This window comes from Ostrea edulis, chromosome 4, assembly GCF_947568905.1.
Source record: "Ostrea edulis chromosome 4, xbOstEdul1.1, whole genome shotgun sequence".
Lineage (NCBI taxonomy): Eukaryota > Metazoa > Mollusca > Bivalvia > Ostreida > Ostreidae > Ostrea > Ostrea edulis.
The window spans coordinates 82,419,084-82,440,551 of record NC_079167.1 but is presented as its reverse complement, the minus strand read 5'-3'; the positions used below and the strand labels follow the sequence as shown (position 1 = coordinate 82,440,551).

The 21,468-nt window shown below is 33.8% G+C and overlaps 1 protein-coding gene across 3 annotated transcripts in view; it reads right to left on the bottom strand.

Moving 5' to 3' along the window:
• LOC125671289 (protein O-linked-mannose beta-1,2-N-acetylglucosaminyltransferase 1-like) overlaps positions 1-20,179 on the bottom strand; it is a 33,371-nt gene extending 13,192 nt beyond the window's left edge. For 2 of the 3 annotated variants that reach the window (XM_056163969.1, XM_056163971.1), the window contains exons 1-16: positions 19,982-20,179; positions 18,243-18,302; positions 17,081-17,165; positions 13,637-13,764; positions 12,762-12,827; positions 11,863-11,976; positions 10,226-10,343; positions 8,843-8,941; positions 7,933-8,054; positions 5,973-6,043; positions 4,909-4,984; positions 3,207-3,332; positions 2,293-2,351; positions 1,879-1,951; positions 1,274-1,402; positions 799-989 (exon numbers count right to left, since the gene is read on the bottom strand). In XM_056163969.1, the coding sequence (XP_056019944.1) occupies positions 799-989; positions 1,274-1,402; positions 1,879-1,951; positions 2,293-2,351; positions 3,207-3,332; positions 4,909-4,984; positions 5,973-6,043; positions 7,933-8,054; positions 8,843-8,941; positions 10,226-10,343; positions 11,863-11,976; positions 12,762-12,827; positions 13,637-13,764; positions 17,081-17,165; positions 18,243-18,281 (1,496 nt within the window). In that variant the 5' untranslated portion in view covers positions 18,282-18,302; positions 19,982-20,179. The remainder of the gene's footprint in view (positions 1-798; positions 990-1,273; positions 1,403-1,878; positions 1,952-2,292; positions 2,352-3,206; positions 3,333-4,908; positions 4,985-5,972; positions 6,044-7,932; positions 8,055-8,842; positions 8,942-10,225; positions 10,344-11,862; positions 11,977-12,761; positions 12,828-13,636; positions 13,765-17,080; positions 17,166-18,242; positions 18,303-19,981) is intronic. The other variant, XM_056163970.1, reaches the window with a different exon arrangement.
• Positions 20,180-21,468: the final 1,289 nt, after the last annotated feature.

Here is a 21,468-nt window from a genome sequence, read left to right as displayed (position 1 = left end):
ACAGGTTGAGATGAATGTTCTAGTTTTAAAAGAATTTGAATAGGTACAGAACAAAAATACAGGTATATGTATATTTCTTCAAAAAAGATGTATTACAGGTTAATCACATCAAAAGCCAAATTGATTTCAAACACAGACTACATTACAACATTTCTTAAAAACTGTGATTCCTTCTTTGTATAATATTACCTGTCCATATCCTAACATTACCTGTCTATATCCTAACAATACCTGTCTATATCCTAACATTACCTGTCTATATCCTAACATTTATACCTGTCTATATCCTAACATTTATACCTGTCTATATCCTAGCATTACCTGTCTATATCCTAATATTACCTGTCTATATTCTAACATTACCTGTCTATATCCTAACATTACCTGTCTATATTCTAACATTTATACCTGTCTATATCCTAACATTACCTGTCAATATCCTAACATTACCTGTCAATATTCTAACATTTATACCTGTCTATATCCTAACATTTATACCTGTCTATATCCTAGCATTACCTGTCTATATCCTAACATTACCTGTCTATATCCTAACAATACCTGTTTATATCCTAACATTACCTGTCTATATCTTAACATTACCTGTCTATATTCTAACATTTATACCTGTCTATATCCTAACAATACCTGTCTATATCCTAATATTACCTATCTATATTCTAACATTACCTGTCTATATCCTACCATTACCTGTCTATATCCTAACATTTATACCTGTCTATATCCTAACATTACCTGTCTATATCCTAACATTACCTGTCAATATCCTAACATTACCTGTCTATATCCTTCAAAATGACAGCAGACTGGTTTAAAATGGAATGTCTCTTGAAGTAAAGTTCTTGGAAGTAAGGGTTCATGTTGAGTCCTTTGGACCCGAAGTGATATGTGCGCGAGATGTCCGGGATGATGCATTCTCTGTTCTTCCTTATCATGGGTAGCCTCATCCACATGTCCCAATCCCACTGCTGAAAGGTCAAGGTTACACAATCGTAAAGCACAGTATTTCTTACTGTGTCAGGTGAAGGTCATTCTGTCTTCATCTGTTAGTTTAATGTCATTACCATGTGAGTCTTAATTTGTCATTTTAAGGTCAATATTTCATAATTGATCATGTAAGGTTATTATTTCTTAATTTGTCAGTTTAAAGTCATTATTTCTTAATTTGTCAGTTTAAGATAATAGTGTCCTTAATTTCATGTAAAGGTCTTTATTGTTTACTTTATCAGGTGAAGGTCAGAATGTTTCATACTTTATCAGGTGACGGCCATTGTTTCTCTAGCTCCTCCTTGAAGAGTTTCCTTTTTAGCAGCCATCCAAGCCCTGGCATTGTCTCCACTCTGTACAACAGCCCCGGGTCCTTACAGGAGTGAGAGTACCCCTAGGGAAAAAGAATCATTAATCTCCACTCTGTACAACAGCCCCGGATCTTTACAGGGAAAAAGAGTCATTAATCTCCACCCTGTACAACAACCCCGGGTCCAGGGGAGTGAGAGTACCCCTAGGGAAAAAGAGTCATTAGTCTACAGGATTGAGCCCCTGATCCTTACGATGAGTGCCTCTAGTCCCTACAGTTAGTCACGGATTCTTACAAGAATGAGATTACCCCTAGAGAAACAATTGTCATTAGATTACACGATTTAGCCCGGGGTCCTTACAAGAATAAAATTACCCCTTGAAGGGAAAAAACCACCATTAGTTTATATTATCAATATCTTCCATGTACACACACAGTGCACATGATGTTTTGAAATACTAAATATCCGATATGTACATTTTCACAGTGACCCATAATATTAAATGGTCAGTCAGATGGACACAAGCAAGTCCATACAACTGACTGTTAATTCCACCCACCTGGTCATTCCAAGCGGAGACACAGTATAAGGTGTTGTCCTCCTCCATCAATGGTAGAGTCTGGCTGAAGTAACTGGAGGTAAAAGTCAACTATCATACTACACCCTAGTGACTTAATTCAACAATCATACTACACCCTAGTGACTTAATTCAACTATCATACTACACCCTACAGATTATCATTTATTTCCAAGTCAATTTCAACCTTCAGTATGTTAAACAAAGTTTTCTAGACTTAAATGTTGTATCATTAACTTGTGTTTAGTAATTTTCACAATATAATCTAGGAAATTGTTTTTAATGCTATATTCTTTTATAATCATTTCAGGAATAACTTAATATTTGAGAAAATATAACTGTTGTCCTACATACAAAAAAACTGTAGCGTAAAAACATAGTAAATATAATACATACTTGAAGAAATCAGGTGACACATCCAGATCCTCTTCTATAATGATAGTGTACAGCGCCCTCTAGCAGTAACACAGAACTTACATTATATTGTACATGTAGAGTGAAGAATTTGACAAATAAATTGAAAAGAAAAACAATATGCTACATAAAGCTTAAATTGCATATAGACTTAAATTGGGACCTCTGGCAAAACAGTAACACAGTACTAATTAAGCTTATCAAAATTAATTAACCTATTAGCCAGGACATTTAGGAAACTGCACAACAAAATGATTCGGGCAGTATATAATGTCACTATCAATGTTTGAGAAGACATTTTTCTCCCAAAATAATCCCTTAAAAGGGACATGGACACTATTTGTGCTAAAAAAAAATTAAAAATTTTGTTTTTCCATTTTTAATGTTTAAAATGCTTAACTATGGTATTTCTAATGGTCAGCAGAATTTCAATGTCAGTTGCCCAGGTACATGGGAGACAGAGATCACAATTCCTTGTTATGTAAACAAGGCTCGTGTCCTGTTTTTGTTTATAAATATTAAATATACTCAGACTAGTTAAAGTTTCATTTACAGCAGGTTTTTTTTTTATTTACATGTTAATTCTTAACACAATTAAATGTTTCTAGTGTTTGGACTTTGGCACATCTCATTTTGTTTTAAACAAGCTATTTTCAATTGAGCAATCTAATGTAAACAAAGACATGGCACGGGCCTTGTTTACATAACAGAGAATTGTGAGTGCTGTATCTCATTTATGACTCAACAACTGACATTCAAATTTTGTTTGATTATTAGAAATACTTTAGTTAAGCATTGTAAATTTGAAAATTTCCAGTTCAAATCGTGTCCATGCCCCTTTAATTTGATACATATCACTGGTGGTATATGTATATATCTAAGTAGGAAGTTCTTACAGGGTGCAGTTCGAATGTGGAAGTGAGGCTGGCCTTGTAGTGCTGACTAACCCGGGCATTCTTCTTTCCTAGGGGAGTGTGCTGGATCCCTCTCAACCCCAGAAGTCTGGTCACCGCCAGGGGCTCCTTAACGACAACAATAATAATGATTAAATAACATAAGACAACAATAATAATGTATTAAATAATGTCAGACAACAATAATAATGTATTAAATAACATCAGACAACAATTATAATGTATTAAATAATGTCAGACAATAATAATAATGTATAAAATAACATCAGACAACAATAATAATGATTAAATAACATAAGACAACAATAATAATGTATTAAATAACATCAGACAACAATTATAATGTATTAAATAATGTCAGACAACAATTATAATGTATAAAATAACATCAGACAACAATTATAATGTATTACACGTCAGACACACACAGACAAAAGTGATGACATTCCATTGGAAAACCAGAATTGTTGATACAATGTACTTTGGAGTTTCTACTGAACAAAGTCATCAATTCTGACTACTGCATAATTAACAAATTGTCAAATTGTACAGCTGTCAATTTTTACATATTTTAATTGTCATTTTCAAATCCATAAACAGAATAATTTTATTTTTAAATAAACAAAGTTATTTGGGTTTTTTTGTGCAAAATGAATTTTTTTTTTACAGGGAATAAAAAATTCATTAGAATGAAAAACTTTCCTTCAAACATGTACATACAGCACCTCCCAGATTTACTAAGTACATGTACTATTGATAAAATCCTAAACATTATACTACTAATATACTGATATACATGTCACTAGTACTACATACACATCTGTGCTCGTAATTAAACTTCTCTTCACTAGTATACATGTGTAAACTACAACACCCATGTCTTATTTTCAAGGTTTTCTAAAAATCTAGTTAGTTAGAATTTAATGTTATTTTAGAATTTAGATTTTAGAAGACATTAGCTATTCTAGCAGACTTGTTAAAAGTGAACAAAACTAATAAGCTGAAACTTGCTAGAATTAAGATAATTAGGTACACATCTCCCACACATTCGAGAATTAAATGTTGAAAATAAACTGCATCTGACATCTACATGCAGAGTAAGTCTACAGCTGTTGGTCAATATGAAAGTCCTGTATATGCTTTACTCCGGCCATGTTCATTCATAGAGAATGATGCAGTAATTGTAAAAATGTTCCAAGTACCAAAAATTAAAATCTAAATAGACTGAAAATAAAGTAACTAACCTGAGCATTACTTTGCAAACTAGTGGGAAAAGGAAGTGGAAGTTCAGGGTAAAAAATAACCAGTAAAACATTTCAGAATTTAGTGCAGGGTCAAAAGTAACCAATCAAAAATCACACCTGTATCAAGTGCAGGGTAAAAAAATAACCAGTAAAACATTTCAGAATTTAGTGCAGGGTCAAAAGTAACCAATCAAAAATCACACCTGTATCAAGTGCAGGGTCAAAGGAGACAGATAAAAATTCGCTCCAATTTTTAGTGCAGGGTCAAAAGTAACCAATAAAAAATCCCTCCAGTTTTATAGTGCAAGGTCAAAGGTTACCAATTAAATATCACTCCATTTTTCACTAGCATGATGCAGGAAATTAAAGTATACAAAGGATTGGCTATTTACAATTGCTTTATCACAAAGCATTTACTGTAGTGGCAGATATTCAAATACCTTAAAAAATCCATCGATGAAGACCGTGATCATCTCCGGCTTCACTCCAGCTGTCGCCAACAGCTTCACAAGCATTCTGTAAGTTTCACACCGTTAACATTGACTAACAGTATGATAAAAATTGGTACTAAGATTTCATAACTGAAGTCAACTTTTAATTATCATGATGAGAATTTAGAAAGTTACAACAAATGTCATTTTCTGTATTGAATCCCATACAATTAATGACGAGATCACTTTCAATCAAAAATCAGAATCTTAACTGTCATGGTAGCCTAGTGGATGGTGTGCTTGTTTTATTCTAGATCCCACTCCCGTGTCAAATCTAACCACAAATTTAACAAACTTCAATTTGCACATTTAAAGATGTTTGCATACTAATATGACTAATTAAGCCAAACTACTCCTGGGGGCAACAATTTAAACAAACTAATGAATCAGCACTACCGGGGGGGGGGGGGGGGGGGGGGGGGGGGTGCCTGCATATCAATATGACTAATCATGGCACTGTTCTTCTCAGGATTTTTCCAATATATTCCCCTTTAAAACTTTGATCCCCTATTGTGGCCTCACCTTACTCTCTTGGGTTATTATTTAAACAAACTTGACTCTATACACTATGTCAGGAAGCTTTCATGTAAATTTCAACTTTTCTGGTCTGGTAAGATATTCTTAAGAAGAATATTTTTAAATGATCCCACCCTATTGTTGCCTTTTTTGATTATCTCCCCTGTGCAGGGAGCATGGCCCTTTATTTGAAAAAAAAACAAACTTGAATCTCCTTTACCCAAGGATAATTTCTGTCAAGTTTGATTGAAATTCGTCCAGTGGTTCTGGAGAAGATGAAAATGTGAAAAGTTTACAGACAAACAGAGAACATACAACAATTAAGTGATCAAAAAAAAAAAAGCCACATTAGTTTTCAGCTCAGGTGATCAAAACAACAAAATTAATCCATTTAAAAAGCACATTTCCATAGTGGACTCCACTATGATAGTTTATGTATTCTATAAATGAATTACAAAAGACTTTGAAGTCCCAGTTTTACATGTAAAATATCTAACCTGTAGAGATACTGTGGTCGGTTGCTAGCAATGACTGTTATCGCGACATTGTCCAAATTGTCCACTTCCAGCTAACCCAATGATAATATATAAAGATTACTAAGTAGTGAGACTTTTCAAAGGGCTGTGTGTACCTTTAACACTCTGAGAACAGGGTGTCCTTACAGTGGGAAAGGATGATTTTGTTTTTTAAATTCTCATGAGTCTAGTTACAAGTGATATTTGTGCAAAGTGCATGCATATAAATTAATAATATTGTGTTTTTTCAATTACTAAGATGTGGCCCAGACAATTGTTTTAGTTTAAGCCATCATCATCATATTAATTTGTAAATATCACTAGAGAGTACAACATAAAATATTACTCAGAAAAGGATCCAAACACAAACTTATATTTTTAATAGTGACATCATTAACCTTCATAAAATGACCTTGATCCAGGGTTATCATGTTGTCTGGTTACAGACAACCCCTGTGTAGAGTATGAGGCAGATGTTCAAGAGTGACATCATTAACCTTCATCAAATGACCTTGATCCAGGGTTATCACGTCTGTTTACAGACAAGCCCTGTGTAGAGTATGAGGCAGATGTTCAGGAGTGACATCATTAACCTTCATCAAATGACCTTGATCCAGGGTTATCATGTTGTCTGGTTACAGACAAGCCCTGTGTAGAGTATGAGGCAGATGTTCAAGAGTGACATCATTAACCTTCATCAAATGACCTTGATCCGGGGTTATCACGTTGCCTGGTTACAGACAACCCTTGTGTAGAGTATGAGGCAGGTGTTCAGGAGTGAGGAAGACATGGTAAAGAAATACCCAAGAATTTTTTTCACACATTTTATTAAAGGGAAAAAAAATTCATGCAGCATGAATTAGCACATTGTCCAATTTCCACGAGTCTGTATACATTATACTACATTTTCTTTTGCCGTAAATGACTTGTGTGGATAATTTAGATGCAACAAAATTTCTGAGGGTTGTGCTTAAATTTTTCATTTCTCTACTGTATCCAAAGCAATGTTTTTACAGAGAGAGCACTAATTATTTACAGCACCTATTGCCTTTGTTAATATTAATCATTTTTGTACATCACTGGTGGTGTGTTTATAACAACAGATTGAATGCTAGTTAAAACATGTATCTTGATTTAAATTCAAGTTTACAACATCGACTATTTAATTGATTTTAAGTTTCAACAAACTTCAAAAAACTGCTACAAAATCTTGTGCTTTGCTGAAATTAGCATGATGATTACCCAGGATATTTAGTAAAGATTACTGCGATGTTGAAAGTCAAGATGACTGTTATCTCAAAAATATAGCTGCATGGTTTGCAAATTCTTACTCTTTGTTTAGAATTCATTATTTCCGCAAAAATATTCATTGAAAATCATTTCAAAGTATAAAGTTAAGATTACCGCTTGGTCCAAATTTTTGCTGCATATTATACACACGAAGTGCATTTTGATTCCCAAATTTTCAGGCCCAAAGTGGGGGTTGCGTATTAAACACAACTGTGTATTATATTTAGCAAAATACGGAAATGTGATGCCTACCTTACGGAGATACTTGTCTTGGATTTCTCGAAGAAATCTCACTCAAACTTAAGTTTTGAGTTGTTTTTTTGGGGGGGGGGGGTTTTGTTATTTGAGCAGTCAAAATTTGAGTAAATTCTCAGACTTATATTGTAAATCCAAGTTTCAACTTAAGTTACTCTCCAGAAATCCAGGCCTGAAGTACTGTGATGTCTACCTTAGAGAGATACCTGGAGTTATGTAATGTCTACCTTAAAGAGATACCTGAAGTACTGTGATGTCTACCTTAGAGAGATACCTGAAGTACTGTAATGTTTACCTTAGAGAGATACCTGAAGTACTGTAATGTTTACCTTAGAGAGATACCTGAAGTACTGTAATGTCTACCTTAGAGAGATACCTAAAGTATCGTGATGTTTACCTTGGGAGGACTGAAAGTGATCGGGGCGGGATCATCACAGTCACACACTTTACCATATCCCTCCATCTTCTCACAAAAGTTCTGTCGCCTCGAATCATTCTCTGGCCAAGAGCATTTAGAATCTACAACAGTATGTAAATATATTTGTAAGCACAGATGTAAATGAATTCGTAACCACAGATGTAAATGAAGATTCATATTATAGATCCGGCGGGTGTGGTTCTGCAGCATCACCTGAAGTACAAAGTGGAGGATCCAGAAAATATTCCAAGGGGTGTTGTGAGCCAAGATGTTACCTTTTTCACACACACCCTCCCCCCAAATAAAACAGAATAAGTTGTAGACCACAATCTTCCTAACCTTTTGTCAAAATTTTCAACAAAAGGAAGGGAGTGGGGATAACCCTCATAACCCCCCCCCCCCCCCACCCCCCCCCCCCCCCCCCCACTCCAACCCTAAATCCACCATCAAGTATATGTAATGTTAAAAGTGTTGAAATACCATAGATTACTCATCTTACACAATTTATTCTGTGCTAAATCATGAAATTATGAGTCTTCCACAGAATTATTTTCCTGATATAGTTGCATAATTTATGCTTCTATCACACACTTCAATATTTTAATATTACCTGTAAAACAAACTTGAATTGGTTTAGACTTTATCAACATCTTTATATTGTATAAAGTACACGTAAGTTTGTCATTGAGTTGCACCATATTACACACTAGAAATGACGTCACAATATGTGTGGCTCCTCCTCCCACTTTGCTGATAAAGCAATATTGCTCCATGTCATATGAAATTCATATTTTCTTTATACTATTCATCACATAACTAACTCGGAATAAAATTGTGGTTATCAGACAGTAATGTAGTTGCATCATTTTTTCTGGTGCCCAGTACCTACCTTGTAAGGGAACCAGTTTAATGACTTCCTTTACTGTGATGCGATTGCCCCACATCCCCATACTCTCCACTTTACTGTGACGTTCACTGACGACGTTACCTAATGAGAAGACAACACTTATAAATCACCAGGATATCAACAACAAAAAACAAATCTATCTTCATTTGTAAATCATAATACATGGTTGAAATATATAGCAAGAGCTGTACACAAGGCTTCGGATGGAAGCAGAATAATTACAAGTACAGTAAAACACGGTTATAGCGAATCTCCAGGGTCAGTTCATTATAACCATACTTCATTATACAGTAAAACAGTTATAGCAAACCTCCAGGGTCAGTTCATTATAACCATACTTCATTATACATTCAAACACAGTTATAGCAAACCTCCAGGGTCAGTTTATTATAACCATACTTCATTATACAGTCAAACACAGTTATAGCAAACCTCCAGGGTCAGTTCATTATAACCATACTTCATTATACAGTAAAACACGGTTACAGCGAACCTCCAGGGTCAGTTCATTATAACCAAACTTCATTATAGATCCCTGTACATTACAGTTCCCTGCCACTTACAGACCCCTGTGCATTAGTCCCCTGCCCCTTACAGTCCCGTGTTCCTTACAGCGCCCTTAAGCCAATTAAACTTAATTGATAGATTATCATCCCTGCCCGCCCTGATTTTTTTATTTTGTGAAACTTGCTATTTCCGTAAAATTTTCATGTCCGACTCCGGTATTTACACTTCTTGTTTACATTTCCGGTATAGCAATGTGAAAAGCCAAGTGAAGAAAATAGATCATATGGTTTTCTTGACTTTTCACATTCTTATGGGCGTAAATGAAAGGAAGGGATTAATGTTCTTCATATCTTGAAGAAGTCTGGTATATTTTTGTGTTCAAAATTAAGGCTTAACCGGGAATTCGTCTGTGAAACAAGCATAGATTGATATCCATCTGGCATTAGATGATGCATTTCTGTTGACAGAAACTCATTTGTCATTAATATTTTTCTCAGAAAATAAAAATTAAAAAAATAAAATCCTCCCACCCGCCCCATAGTTTTTGGTGACCCTGGATGATAATCTACTAATTAAGTTAAATTGGCCTTACAGTGCCCTGCCCCTTACAAACCCCTGTGCATTACAGTCCCCTGCCCCTTTAAGTCCCCTCTACCTTACAGTCCCCTGTCCCTTACAGTCCCCTGCCCCTTACAAACCCCCTGTGCATTACAGTCCCCTGCCCCTTAAAGTCCCCTCTACCTTACAGTCCCCTGTCCCTTACAGTGCCCTGCCCCTTACAAACCCCTGTGCATTAGTCCCCTGCCCCTTACAGTCCCCTGTCCCTTACAGTGCCCTTTACAGTCCCGTGTCCCTCACCTCCTTTGTGACAAATGAATATCCACATGTCTCTGAATGACAATCTGTCCACTGTCACACTGCCCATCTCTCGCAGGACGCTACGGACTGGAGCCTTCAGCTGGAACGACCCCTCATCCTAGGGAATAAAACAATGTATGAGTGATAAAAATTAAGACCCAATTGGAAAAAGGACTGGCTCTGAGCATTTTACACTGAAAAGAAGTAGTAATCACTCGACATCCAAGCCCTAAACTAAATATATGTATCATCCGACATCTGTTTAATCTGTTACATGTATACACTAGTTAAACCTGTAATCATCCGACATCTGTTTAATCTTTTACATGTATACACTAGTTAAACCTGTATCATCCGACATCTGTTTAATCTGCTACATGTATACACTAGTTAAACCTGTATCATCCGACATCTGTTTAATCTGTTACATGTATACACTAGTTAAACCTGTATCATCCGACATCTGTTTAATCCGCTACATGTATACACTAGTTAAACCTGTATCATCCGACATCTGTTTAATCCGCTACATGTATACACTAGTTAAACCTGTATCATCCGACATCTGTTTAATCTTTTACATGTATACACTAGTTAAACCTGTATCATCCGACATCTGTTTAATCTTTTACATGTATACACTAGTTAAACCTGTATCATCCGACATCTGTTTAATCTGTAACATGTATACACTAGTTAAACCTGTATCATCCGACATCTGTTTAATCTTTTACATGTATACACTAGTTAAACCTGTATCTTCCGACATCTGTTTAATCCGCTACATGTATACACTAGTTAAACCTGTATCATCCGACATCTGTTTAATCTGTTAAACTGAGAATTTCAACCCAAATTTTCATTGTTTAGTGTCTCTTTTCCATGTTTTGTAAGACATTTTTTGAATGAAGAAAAGCATGCAATCTACATGCATGCTCTCAATTTAATTAGAAATCCCTTCCTCTGGAAATGTCTGTAAATACCTTCCGCCATTGTCAGAATTTGAACACTTTTAAAAAACATTTAAAAACACATCTTTTTAGACTTGCATATTATTAGTATTATAGGTGGTTAAATCTTTATGGTTTCTTTACCATCAATTTAACATGACTTTTTCAAGTGTATAATTGTATATTTATTTCAACTATTGTATTTTATATATCATTTGATTGTACGGCGTGGAACTTTTTTCATGCATATCATGTTTTAGATTTTAGTAATTTTACTTCACATTATTGATGTTTTTCTAGCATTGTTTTGATATTATCTGTCTTAATGCTATTATAATTTCCTTTTACTACGTTTATAACATGCTGTATCAATTTTATTGTGTGCAGCGCTTTAGAGTGGTTATTTATAGTCATATAGGGCGCTACATATATAAATATTATTATTATTATTATTAAATGTAATTGCCTTTTCTCATTTGTTGGCGATATAGATCACTGGTCTTGTCCATGCTAATTTGACAAACCCATCACCATCACAAACACACAGCATCTGATTTACTGAGAAATTACGTAGCTATCTAAGAATTCTGAGGCATCCACATGGTGCGACTTATATCTATAATTGTTTACCCTGTTTTGGAGATTCTAAGGAATGTGACTTTTTCTGGCATGAGTAATTTGACTTACTTTGATTGCGAAGATGAGAACTCGGTTTTTGGAGACGCGGCTGAGGAAATTCAGCATGGCTTGATCCTCCCCTGCACTGTATGTATCAAACACCTGCTTAGCCATTACACTTCCCTGTAACCATGGCAACATTTAACAACATCATCATTAAACTGATTTCATCAAACATACAGTAACGATACAATTTTGGTTATCAATATCTAAATTACCACAAAAGTCATTACTCTACCGTGATAAAAAGTTAAGACAAAATTAAAGTGGTTGTTCATATAAAAAAACTAAATATATACCCCATATATAGGGGATCTTATTTTGGGGGGTGGGGGTGGGGGGGGGTGATGTGCTAATTTTGGATGAATTTTTCAAGGGGTGCTTATTTTGGATTTTTCAGGCAGTTGAGTGTCAACTCACTCAATATTTTGAACACACAAAAGAAAGATAACTCTGTCTTAGTGTTATAAATGTAGGATAGTTTTTTCTCATTCTTCTCAAACCTTATACGTAGTTTTAAAAATGATACTGATTTTCAAAAATTTTGTTACACCTTTAAAAAAAAAAATCGACATATTTTAGACCCAATTAGCAAAAAAATATAATATTACGTACTTTATAATCTGAAAATTCATTATTTTGATTCCATAATAATGGTTAATAATTCAAATTGATGCAACAGATACTATTTGAAAATGTTCCTCTGCACAAAATAAAAACACTTTACAAAACATGATGTAAGGTTTGCAGAGATAGGGAATGTTCCTCAGTTCTGAAGTACTAGTTCATACTCACAGTGCTACAGCTAAAGTACTGATTCATACTCGTAGTATTACAGCAAATTTATAAAGTACTGTTTTATATTCACAGTATTATAGCAAAGCTCTCAAGTACTGTTTCATACTCACAGTGGCTTGATTGAGCACCACCAAATGAATTCCTCGGTTGACATCAAAATCATCATCCTGATAAACCTGAAAAACAATCCAAAGTAAGAACTAATATTTTGAAAAGCTCACATCATCATCTTACGCAGTAAATTAAAATATCTTAGTTTTATATCAGGGTGCCAGATATGTTCACAATTTCCTGAGATTGATAGTGATATAACTAGATACTTACAGTGACTTCATTGAAAATTATATAACTAGATACTTATCATGACTTTATTGATAATTATATAACTAGATACTTATCATGACTTCATTGATAATTATATAACTAGATACTTATCATGACTTCATTGATAATTATATAACTAGATACTTATCATGACTTCATTGAAAATTATATAACTAGATACTTATCATGACTTCATTGATAATTATATAACTAGATACTTACCGTGACTTCATTGATAATTATATAACTAGATACTTACCGTGACTTCATTGATAATTATATAACTAGATACTTACCGTGACTTCATTGATAATTATATAACTAGATACTTATCATGACTTCATTGATAATTATATAACTAGATACTTATCATGACTTCATTGATAATTATATAACTAGATACTTATCATGACTTCATTGATAATTATATAACTAGATACTTATCGTGACTTCATTGATAATTATATAACTAGATACTTACCGTGACTTCATTAATAATTATATAACTAGATACTTATCATGACTTCATTGATAATAACTAGATACTTACCGTGACTTCATTGATAATTATATAACTAGATACTTATCATGACTTCATTGATAATTATATAACTAGATACTTACCGTGACTTCATTGATAATTATATAACTAGATACTTACCGTGACTTCATTCACAGTCACATGCACCAGAGACTTGCTGGAGGTGACTGCAAGAGAAATTTCCTTGGGTAACTCCTCCCTTTTTTCCTTGAAGACAGATGCTTGTTCTTTTTCTTTGGTATTTCTCTCTAACAATGAGGAAAAAATTGTAACAATATGAAAACAAGAGGCCCATGGATCACAATGCTCACTCAAGTTACTATGGCCCTGGTGTTCTTCAGATGATTTCAAAAGATTTTTTCCCCTCTTTGAACCCCTTATACATAGTTTTTACTCTATATCATAATAATGACCCCATAATAGCCCCATGGGGACAAGACATAACCAAACTTGAATCCACACAACATAGAGACGCCCATCGTCGGAAACCCACGGTCAGTCACTCTGCATTTACCTCCCGTGGGAAACAACACCGATATTTTCGCATAACTCATTAAAATGCATGACCTTACGTGACCTATCGAGGACCAATGGGAATTGCCGTAAGTTTTCCTGGAACTCAAAGTGTCAGCTGTAATGGCAGTGCCCATGAAAGTGTGTTTTGTTGTGCCATTATCAAAGAAATAAAGATGAAAATTCCAGATTTTGCACCCAAAATGGCTGATTATTATGGCTAATACTTCACTTTCACATATACCCCCCCCCCCCCCCTTTGAAGTTTCGGAAATCCTGGATCTGCCCCTGGTATGTTAATTATCATCACTGCTACATGGCACGTGAATAAATTCAGTCATGCATGCTACAATTTAAAAATAGATGCAAATTTGAATTGAAATATGGTCTTACAATCCCGTACACATGTCATTTTGTAATTAGCGTAGGTGAGACATCAATTGTGTTTACGCAATGTAAAGGTCATAATTACTGGTTCAAATTGTGCCGACAACACAACTGGAACAAATTACGCAAGTAAATTTAACATACCTATATAAACCGATGAAATAGCAAGCCCATTCATTGCTCCCTGATGGATAAAAGTGGCAAGACTATGACGAGAGCTGAACATGTAGACCTGTACATAGACTCATACGCAGTAGATAGTAAATGCTTGGTAACACAGGCTTTTTCCTCCCGTCTTTATAGACACAAGTACACCCTCCGCCTTAATAATGCAGATAAAGCATCTCGCTGAAAGTTTTGTAACTTGTCCAACTTAAACATATTCAAAATCTTCACTTCGAAAGCATGTTTTTCTATGCTCCTGAGGACTGGAAATAAGGGACTTTTTCATTGGTTGAATATCACAATAAGGAATGGTAAAGCGACCAATAGCATATAGAAGCCAAGACACACCTTCCAGTGAAAATACTGGTGTTGTGTCTCATGATAGGTAAACGTAAGAGCAACCGACTGAGGGTTTCTGACGATGAAGGATGCCTATCAAACTTGAATCTGCATACCTGACAACATTTGCATATTAAAGGACACAACGCATGTTTCTAAACTTTTTCATTTTTTCAGCAAAATTAACTCTTTTTATGCCTAAAACTACTTTAAATGTGTTTTAAATGAAATATTTTGCGTAGTTTTCGAGTTTGAAAGCGATGAAATTCAAATCTTGCGATATGCATATTTTCTTTCGCTAGTTTACGCGCCATTTTGTGTGACGTCATATGCGCCCTCGGGTTTGAAAACATCTATTAGCCATTTCATAAACAGATTAGATTTAATCGACAAAAAAACCAATTGTCACGTTAACGGCTTGTAAATAATAATGCATTAAGATGTTTTGTGCCGTGCTCGGGTGTACTAGTTGTCGGTAGAAAGGATTTAGACTTGAGTATTTTTCAATTTTTCGAAGGAAGGTACGAGAAAAAAGACGTGGATAATTTTTTTGTTGGAGCAAGAACTTTACCTTAAAAAACACACCCAGTCACCTTTTCAAACATCGCTTGGACAGAGACCCTGATAAACTGCGAGAAAATGGATATATCGAAGCTATAAGCACTGGTAGGCCTATAGCATACATTCTGTTTTGCTCTTCAAATTCAATACACACTCAGATCAACTGACCTTCACCTTGTAACAACATATATCAACGATACAATGTAACTTCTACCAACTGGTAGATTTACAACAACAAAAAATAAAGATACAAAATAATTCAACTTTAAATTATACAAATAATAGAATATTGTATTTCCTAACTTTAAATTGAATTATAAAATTATTTCTTTATTGAACTCGTAGCATCTTGAGTGCGTCAGTAGGCTATAACGCCGTGCTCCCACTTCGTACCTCCTAAAGACGTGCAGATCACAATTCAAAAATAGTAATAAGATTGCTTTATCAAAATAAAATAATGTGATTACCACTTTAAATTTGAATATTTTTATTGATTTGTGTGTGTGTGTTGTCTTTTTCTTTCTTTCCGAAATGCACGCGTGACAATAGCTTGGCATAGGGCCTAGTTGTCAACAATTTAATGTATCATAATTTGTCTAATCCAAAAATAAATAATGATTGCACTGTTTATTTTAGAAAAACAGCACCAATTACAGATGTATAAAGGAATAACATCCCCAAACAGTTTGTAGACAGCGACCCATATAAACATTATTTACTCACAATTTTGCCGATTTCATACACGCTTTACTCGCTATATTTGGGTATTTACATCGTTATATGTGTGCACTGGTGGCGAACACATATAAAACTCGGACAATTTAATTAGGCCCCTAAAAGTTGAGTTTTTAATAATATCTCGCAGTACTTTCACAATCCGAAGGGCGCATGTGACGTCAGTGTACCACGTGACTACCTACCTAATTAACTTGACTTTTTGAAATCGGGGCTTAGATTTAAGTCTGTATTGTGGTTAATTATCGCAAAATTTCGGCGAACGAACTATTAGAATTAATTACTATAAGCATAAAGAAGACAAAATGCATGTAATATTGTATACTTTGAAAACATGAGATATGTCCTTTAACATGACACATACACACACCTCTATGATTTGAACTAGTGAACTTAATCTGCACTACCTGATGATGCTTGCATATCAATATGACTAACCATGGCCCTGCTGTTCTTGAAAAGACATTTTAAAAGATTTCCCCATAGATTACCATTAAAACTCTGATCTACTATTGCGGACTCATCCTATCATCCACGAAATGATATGAATAAATTGCATCCGTATAACTAATCATGGCCCTGTTCTTCTTGAGAAGATGATTTTTAAAAATTGAATCTTACATATTCCCATGTCAAATTTCTATCCACTATTGTGAATTCATAACATTATGCCAAACAATAGTGAATTTTACTACAGTAATTGTGAAGCATCATATTGAAAGGGGTAAACAGATGATATAGAAACTAAGCAAGTTATTCGTCAATTAAGATCTTTGAATACTTCAATAATTGCCCATTTTTATCATCATCAATAGAATGTGGCAACAAATAAAACATGAATATATGTGTACTTCTAGTTCCAACCTTTATCTAGGTTTTTCTTATGTGTCTCCAGAATGAATGAAATGTTTATTATCACAGTCACCACCAATATCAACAGCAAGCCTCCCTGTAACAAAGATTATATGTCCAAATAAAGCAAGCCTCCCTGTAACAAAGATTATATGTCTGAAATAAAGCAAGCCTCCCAGTCACAAAGATTATAAGTCTAAATAAAGCAAGCCATCCCATTGAACAACATCTTCAAGAGTTAGACCATCTTCTGCGATGCTTTCTTTATAACAATTCTTTGGAGTCACCATTTCCCTAAAATTATCTGCGAAGTTGTATGAAATACATTCTATACATTAAAAAGTGAAGATAATGAATGGTGATCTGTTAAATTTCCATCATGTATTACAATGCATATTGTGATACTAAATTTTTTGTTTGACACATAAATGATATAACAGTAACACATTAAAACATGAAACAATTTCAGAATATATATTACTTGCGTACTAAGCCAGCATGAAAGATGTTTTGCATTACTAAAATGATAATGATATACCGTATTCATCTTATAGTAAGAATGCCCCTACCCCTACATGCACCCAGGGACTTTTTCAACTCTAAAAAAATTAAGAGTCCCCCATTTAACTATATATGACTTACCTCATACTGATGATAACAACTCCATCTTTGTGTATTCATTATGTTAATTGTTTTGATGACTTGAAATAATAAATCATTGAGACTTTTTAATACGGGACTTTCGAGATACGATCCACCCTGACTTTTATCGTGCGTTGAACGTAATTTGTAGGGCATGCCACTTCCAGATTACAATAAACAACTAAGTAAACAAGCATGGAATTCTTCAATTGCTATCAAATTCCTGCATTTAAATGCTATCTTTGAAAGAAAGGAATCACTACAACCATGCATTATTATAGGAAAATGCATTTGATTAAAATATGCGAGTTAGCATGGGAAATAAATCTAGGGAATATCTTGAGGATATCGGTAAAACTTCCCGCCTTGCATCCAATGATACGTGACTGTGGTGTATAAACGTCAAATATAATCAGTTATTCCAGCACATCCCCAAAGTTCCGTATTTTTCTAAGTGCTCAACAGAATGAATATGGTAATATAGACAATCTTTAATGTTTGTAAGAATAAGATTCCGAAGTGCTAAGCATACCTGTAAAATCCTTGTGAGCCATTTCTTTCTCAGGAGCATTATGGATGCAAGATAAATGCTCTAAACATAAATAGAAAAACTGTTAAATCATGTTAAACCAGACAGATAACCAAATGTGGAGGTGAATCACCATTCTAAATATTCCTATTCTTTGTGTTATACAAAATATATAGTTGTATTGTTGTCATCTTAATGATCTTATAATAGACGAGATTTGGTTGGCTGTGATATCAGGGACAGAATTTACTCTGGTGAGTCAGTCAATTCATTGTTAAAGCTTCGAATTGTATGCTTTGCTTCAGTCTCTCTTAATTGGTTTAGTGAGCTGAATAGCACTTAACATGAAATCTGCATGTACTTTAATTTCTATTATTGATCCAAACACCAAATCATATTTCATTTGCAAGAATATTATGCACAATTTCGCAAAACAAGCCATTCATAAAAATTAATACTTCTGACATATAGAAGACTCTAGCAACAAATAATGATTCATGAAAGTTATGTCTCATTAATAAATCATAATTGTATAAACATGAAAATGAGGTAACACAAAATAAAAGTGGTCTACAGTAACATGTCTTTATCTAAAAAATGATATATCACAGGAGATAAAATTGCCGACTCCTGTGGATATATATTCCAATGTGAAAATTAAATTTTCTATAAACACATTTTTTATTATTCTCAGAGAAAATTGGTGACATTTCTGGTTGATAGGATGTTGAGTTGCCATGATATATTCTAAACATGTGTCAAATATTTTTTTTGAAATACAAAATATGGATTGTTATTCACAGTGAAAGCGAAATGTCGTTGGACCGACGGACATGTCCGGTAATTTGACTCTCGGTCCGGTAAACTTCGTTATATTTTCGTTCCGAATGTCCGGTGACTTTCCAGCAACGGTTTCGAAAACTACGCAGCATTTTCCCCCTTATATAACTGGTACCGATAAACGGTATCATTTCCAATGCCAAAAACCGTTGATTTTTCCCAATTTTGAGACTAAAAGTTCCCAATTCACTTGCCGAAAAATACACCGCTGAAATCGTAATTTTCTTAGTCTGAAACATTGTATGAGTTAACTAAAATGTTCCCTTCCGGTATTAAATCGAAAGTACAGATCATGGCAGTGTGTTTTGTACGATGATTCCTTATGTTTCACAACAACAAATATTACCGTAAAAAAATTTGTAAAGAGATGAATACTTTTTGTTTTGTTGTATTTTTTCTTTTCTTTTAGCTGAAATCATTTGCCTATACATTGGTAGAAAATTCCCAATTTGTTCGATTTTGATGCTATTTTTCCCAATTGAATGGGTACCGGTACCAGTGGGTAGAGAGAATAATCGCTGCTACGTTTCGACTTCCAGTTCCATTTATAAAAAAAAAAACATACAAAAACGGCAATATGTTCCAATTAAAATGGAACAGTAATGCAGTCCACAGTAAACCTTTAAAACGAAAATCCAATGACCAGGAGGCTCAAAGTCTTTCATGTTTTAATATAAAAATAATACTACTTTTTTTCGGTCTGGTAAAATGTGATTCGGTCCGGTAATGTTCCTGTGTTTACCAGACCGAATGTCCTGTAAAACATTTCAACATTTCGCGATCACTGTATTCATCAAGTTATAATACACGTGTAGATAACTTATGTCAAATAGATACCCATGTATAAACAAAGCCTGCTTTTTAAGGTCATACCGTACAATCAACAACTCAGGCAAACTTACTCAGCAGCTGTTCCTTGCATGTGAATTGACGCGGTCAGGCAATGGGCGGTACCACCAGTTACGGGGGGTTCTGAGCTGCAGGTGGACTCATACAATCAATAGTCACCGGGTATACATTTAAATATTGATTTTCGTTCCCTTTTCCATGACTATGAATCCATGAAAGTAAAAAAAAAATAACGAATATCTAAAACTTTTCATACATACGCACAAACAGGATCAATAAAACGATTGCTAAAATATAAAACGTATGATAAGCTGATATATTTCCGGTAGATAAAACCCTAAAATATGTAAACATTATCTAACAGGTGTGGCACGCCAGTTTTACATATGTTAACCTTTGTACGATATCTTAAAAACGGTATGAGATATCTTATCTTATATATTTTTTCTTTAGAAGATACATGTATCTTACAAAAGATATACGATATCTGACATCTTTTATAAGATATCTCATAAACTTTTATAAGATTTCTTATATATTTTATAATATCTCATTAATGAATTTTCATAAGATATTTCATAAACTTTATAAGATATCTTCTCACTTTTATAAGATATCTTATTACTTTTATAAGATATTTTTTAAAAGAAAGTTTATAAGAAAGTTCATTTATATTTTATGAGATATCTCATACACTTTATGAGATATCTTTTACAAGATATCTTATAAAGTTTATGCGATATCTTATATAGTTTATAAAATATCTTTTATATTTCATGATATATCTTATAAACTGTAAACTATATGAGATATCTTGTAAATCATATGAGATATGTTACAAACTATCTTTAATAAGATATCTTATAAAAGCTTTCAGATACCTTATAAAGTTTATGAGATATCTTATAAGAATTCATTTATGAGATATCTTATAAAATATATGATATCTTGTAAAGTTTATGAGATATCTTATAAAACATGTAAAATATCTGAGAGCTTTTATGAGATTTATGAGATATCTTATATATTTTATGAGATATTTTATAAACTGTAAATTATATGATGTATCTTATAAAATTCATTCGATATCTGATTGAAAATAGAAGATATCTCATAAAATATATAATATAACTTTATAGAAAAATAAATATAAATAAGGCGTGTCATAAACCAGTGGTAATCTCAAAAGCTTACAAAAGGCAGACCGCACAATAGACATTTTCTTTACACCAACATAAACTCAGATAATTGAAGATATTGAATTATTTGAAGACATCATCAATTCAATTATTGTACGCAGTGATTGAAATGATATGCACATCAAATCAATTATTGCTCTCGTCAATTGCATTAATGCGCACATTAAATGAATTGATGCTCTCAACGCCACACATTGAAATTGATGAGAGCAATGATTGATTTGATGAGTGCATCAATAAATTCAATATTCAATCATTGCGTGCAATAATTGAATTGATGATATCTTCAAATAATTCAATATCTTGATGAGAGCAATGATTGATTTGGAATTATTGCTCGC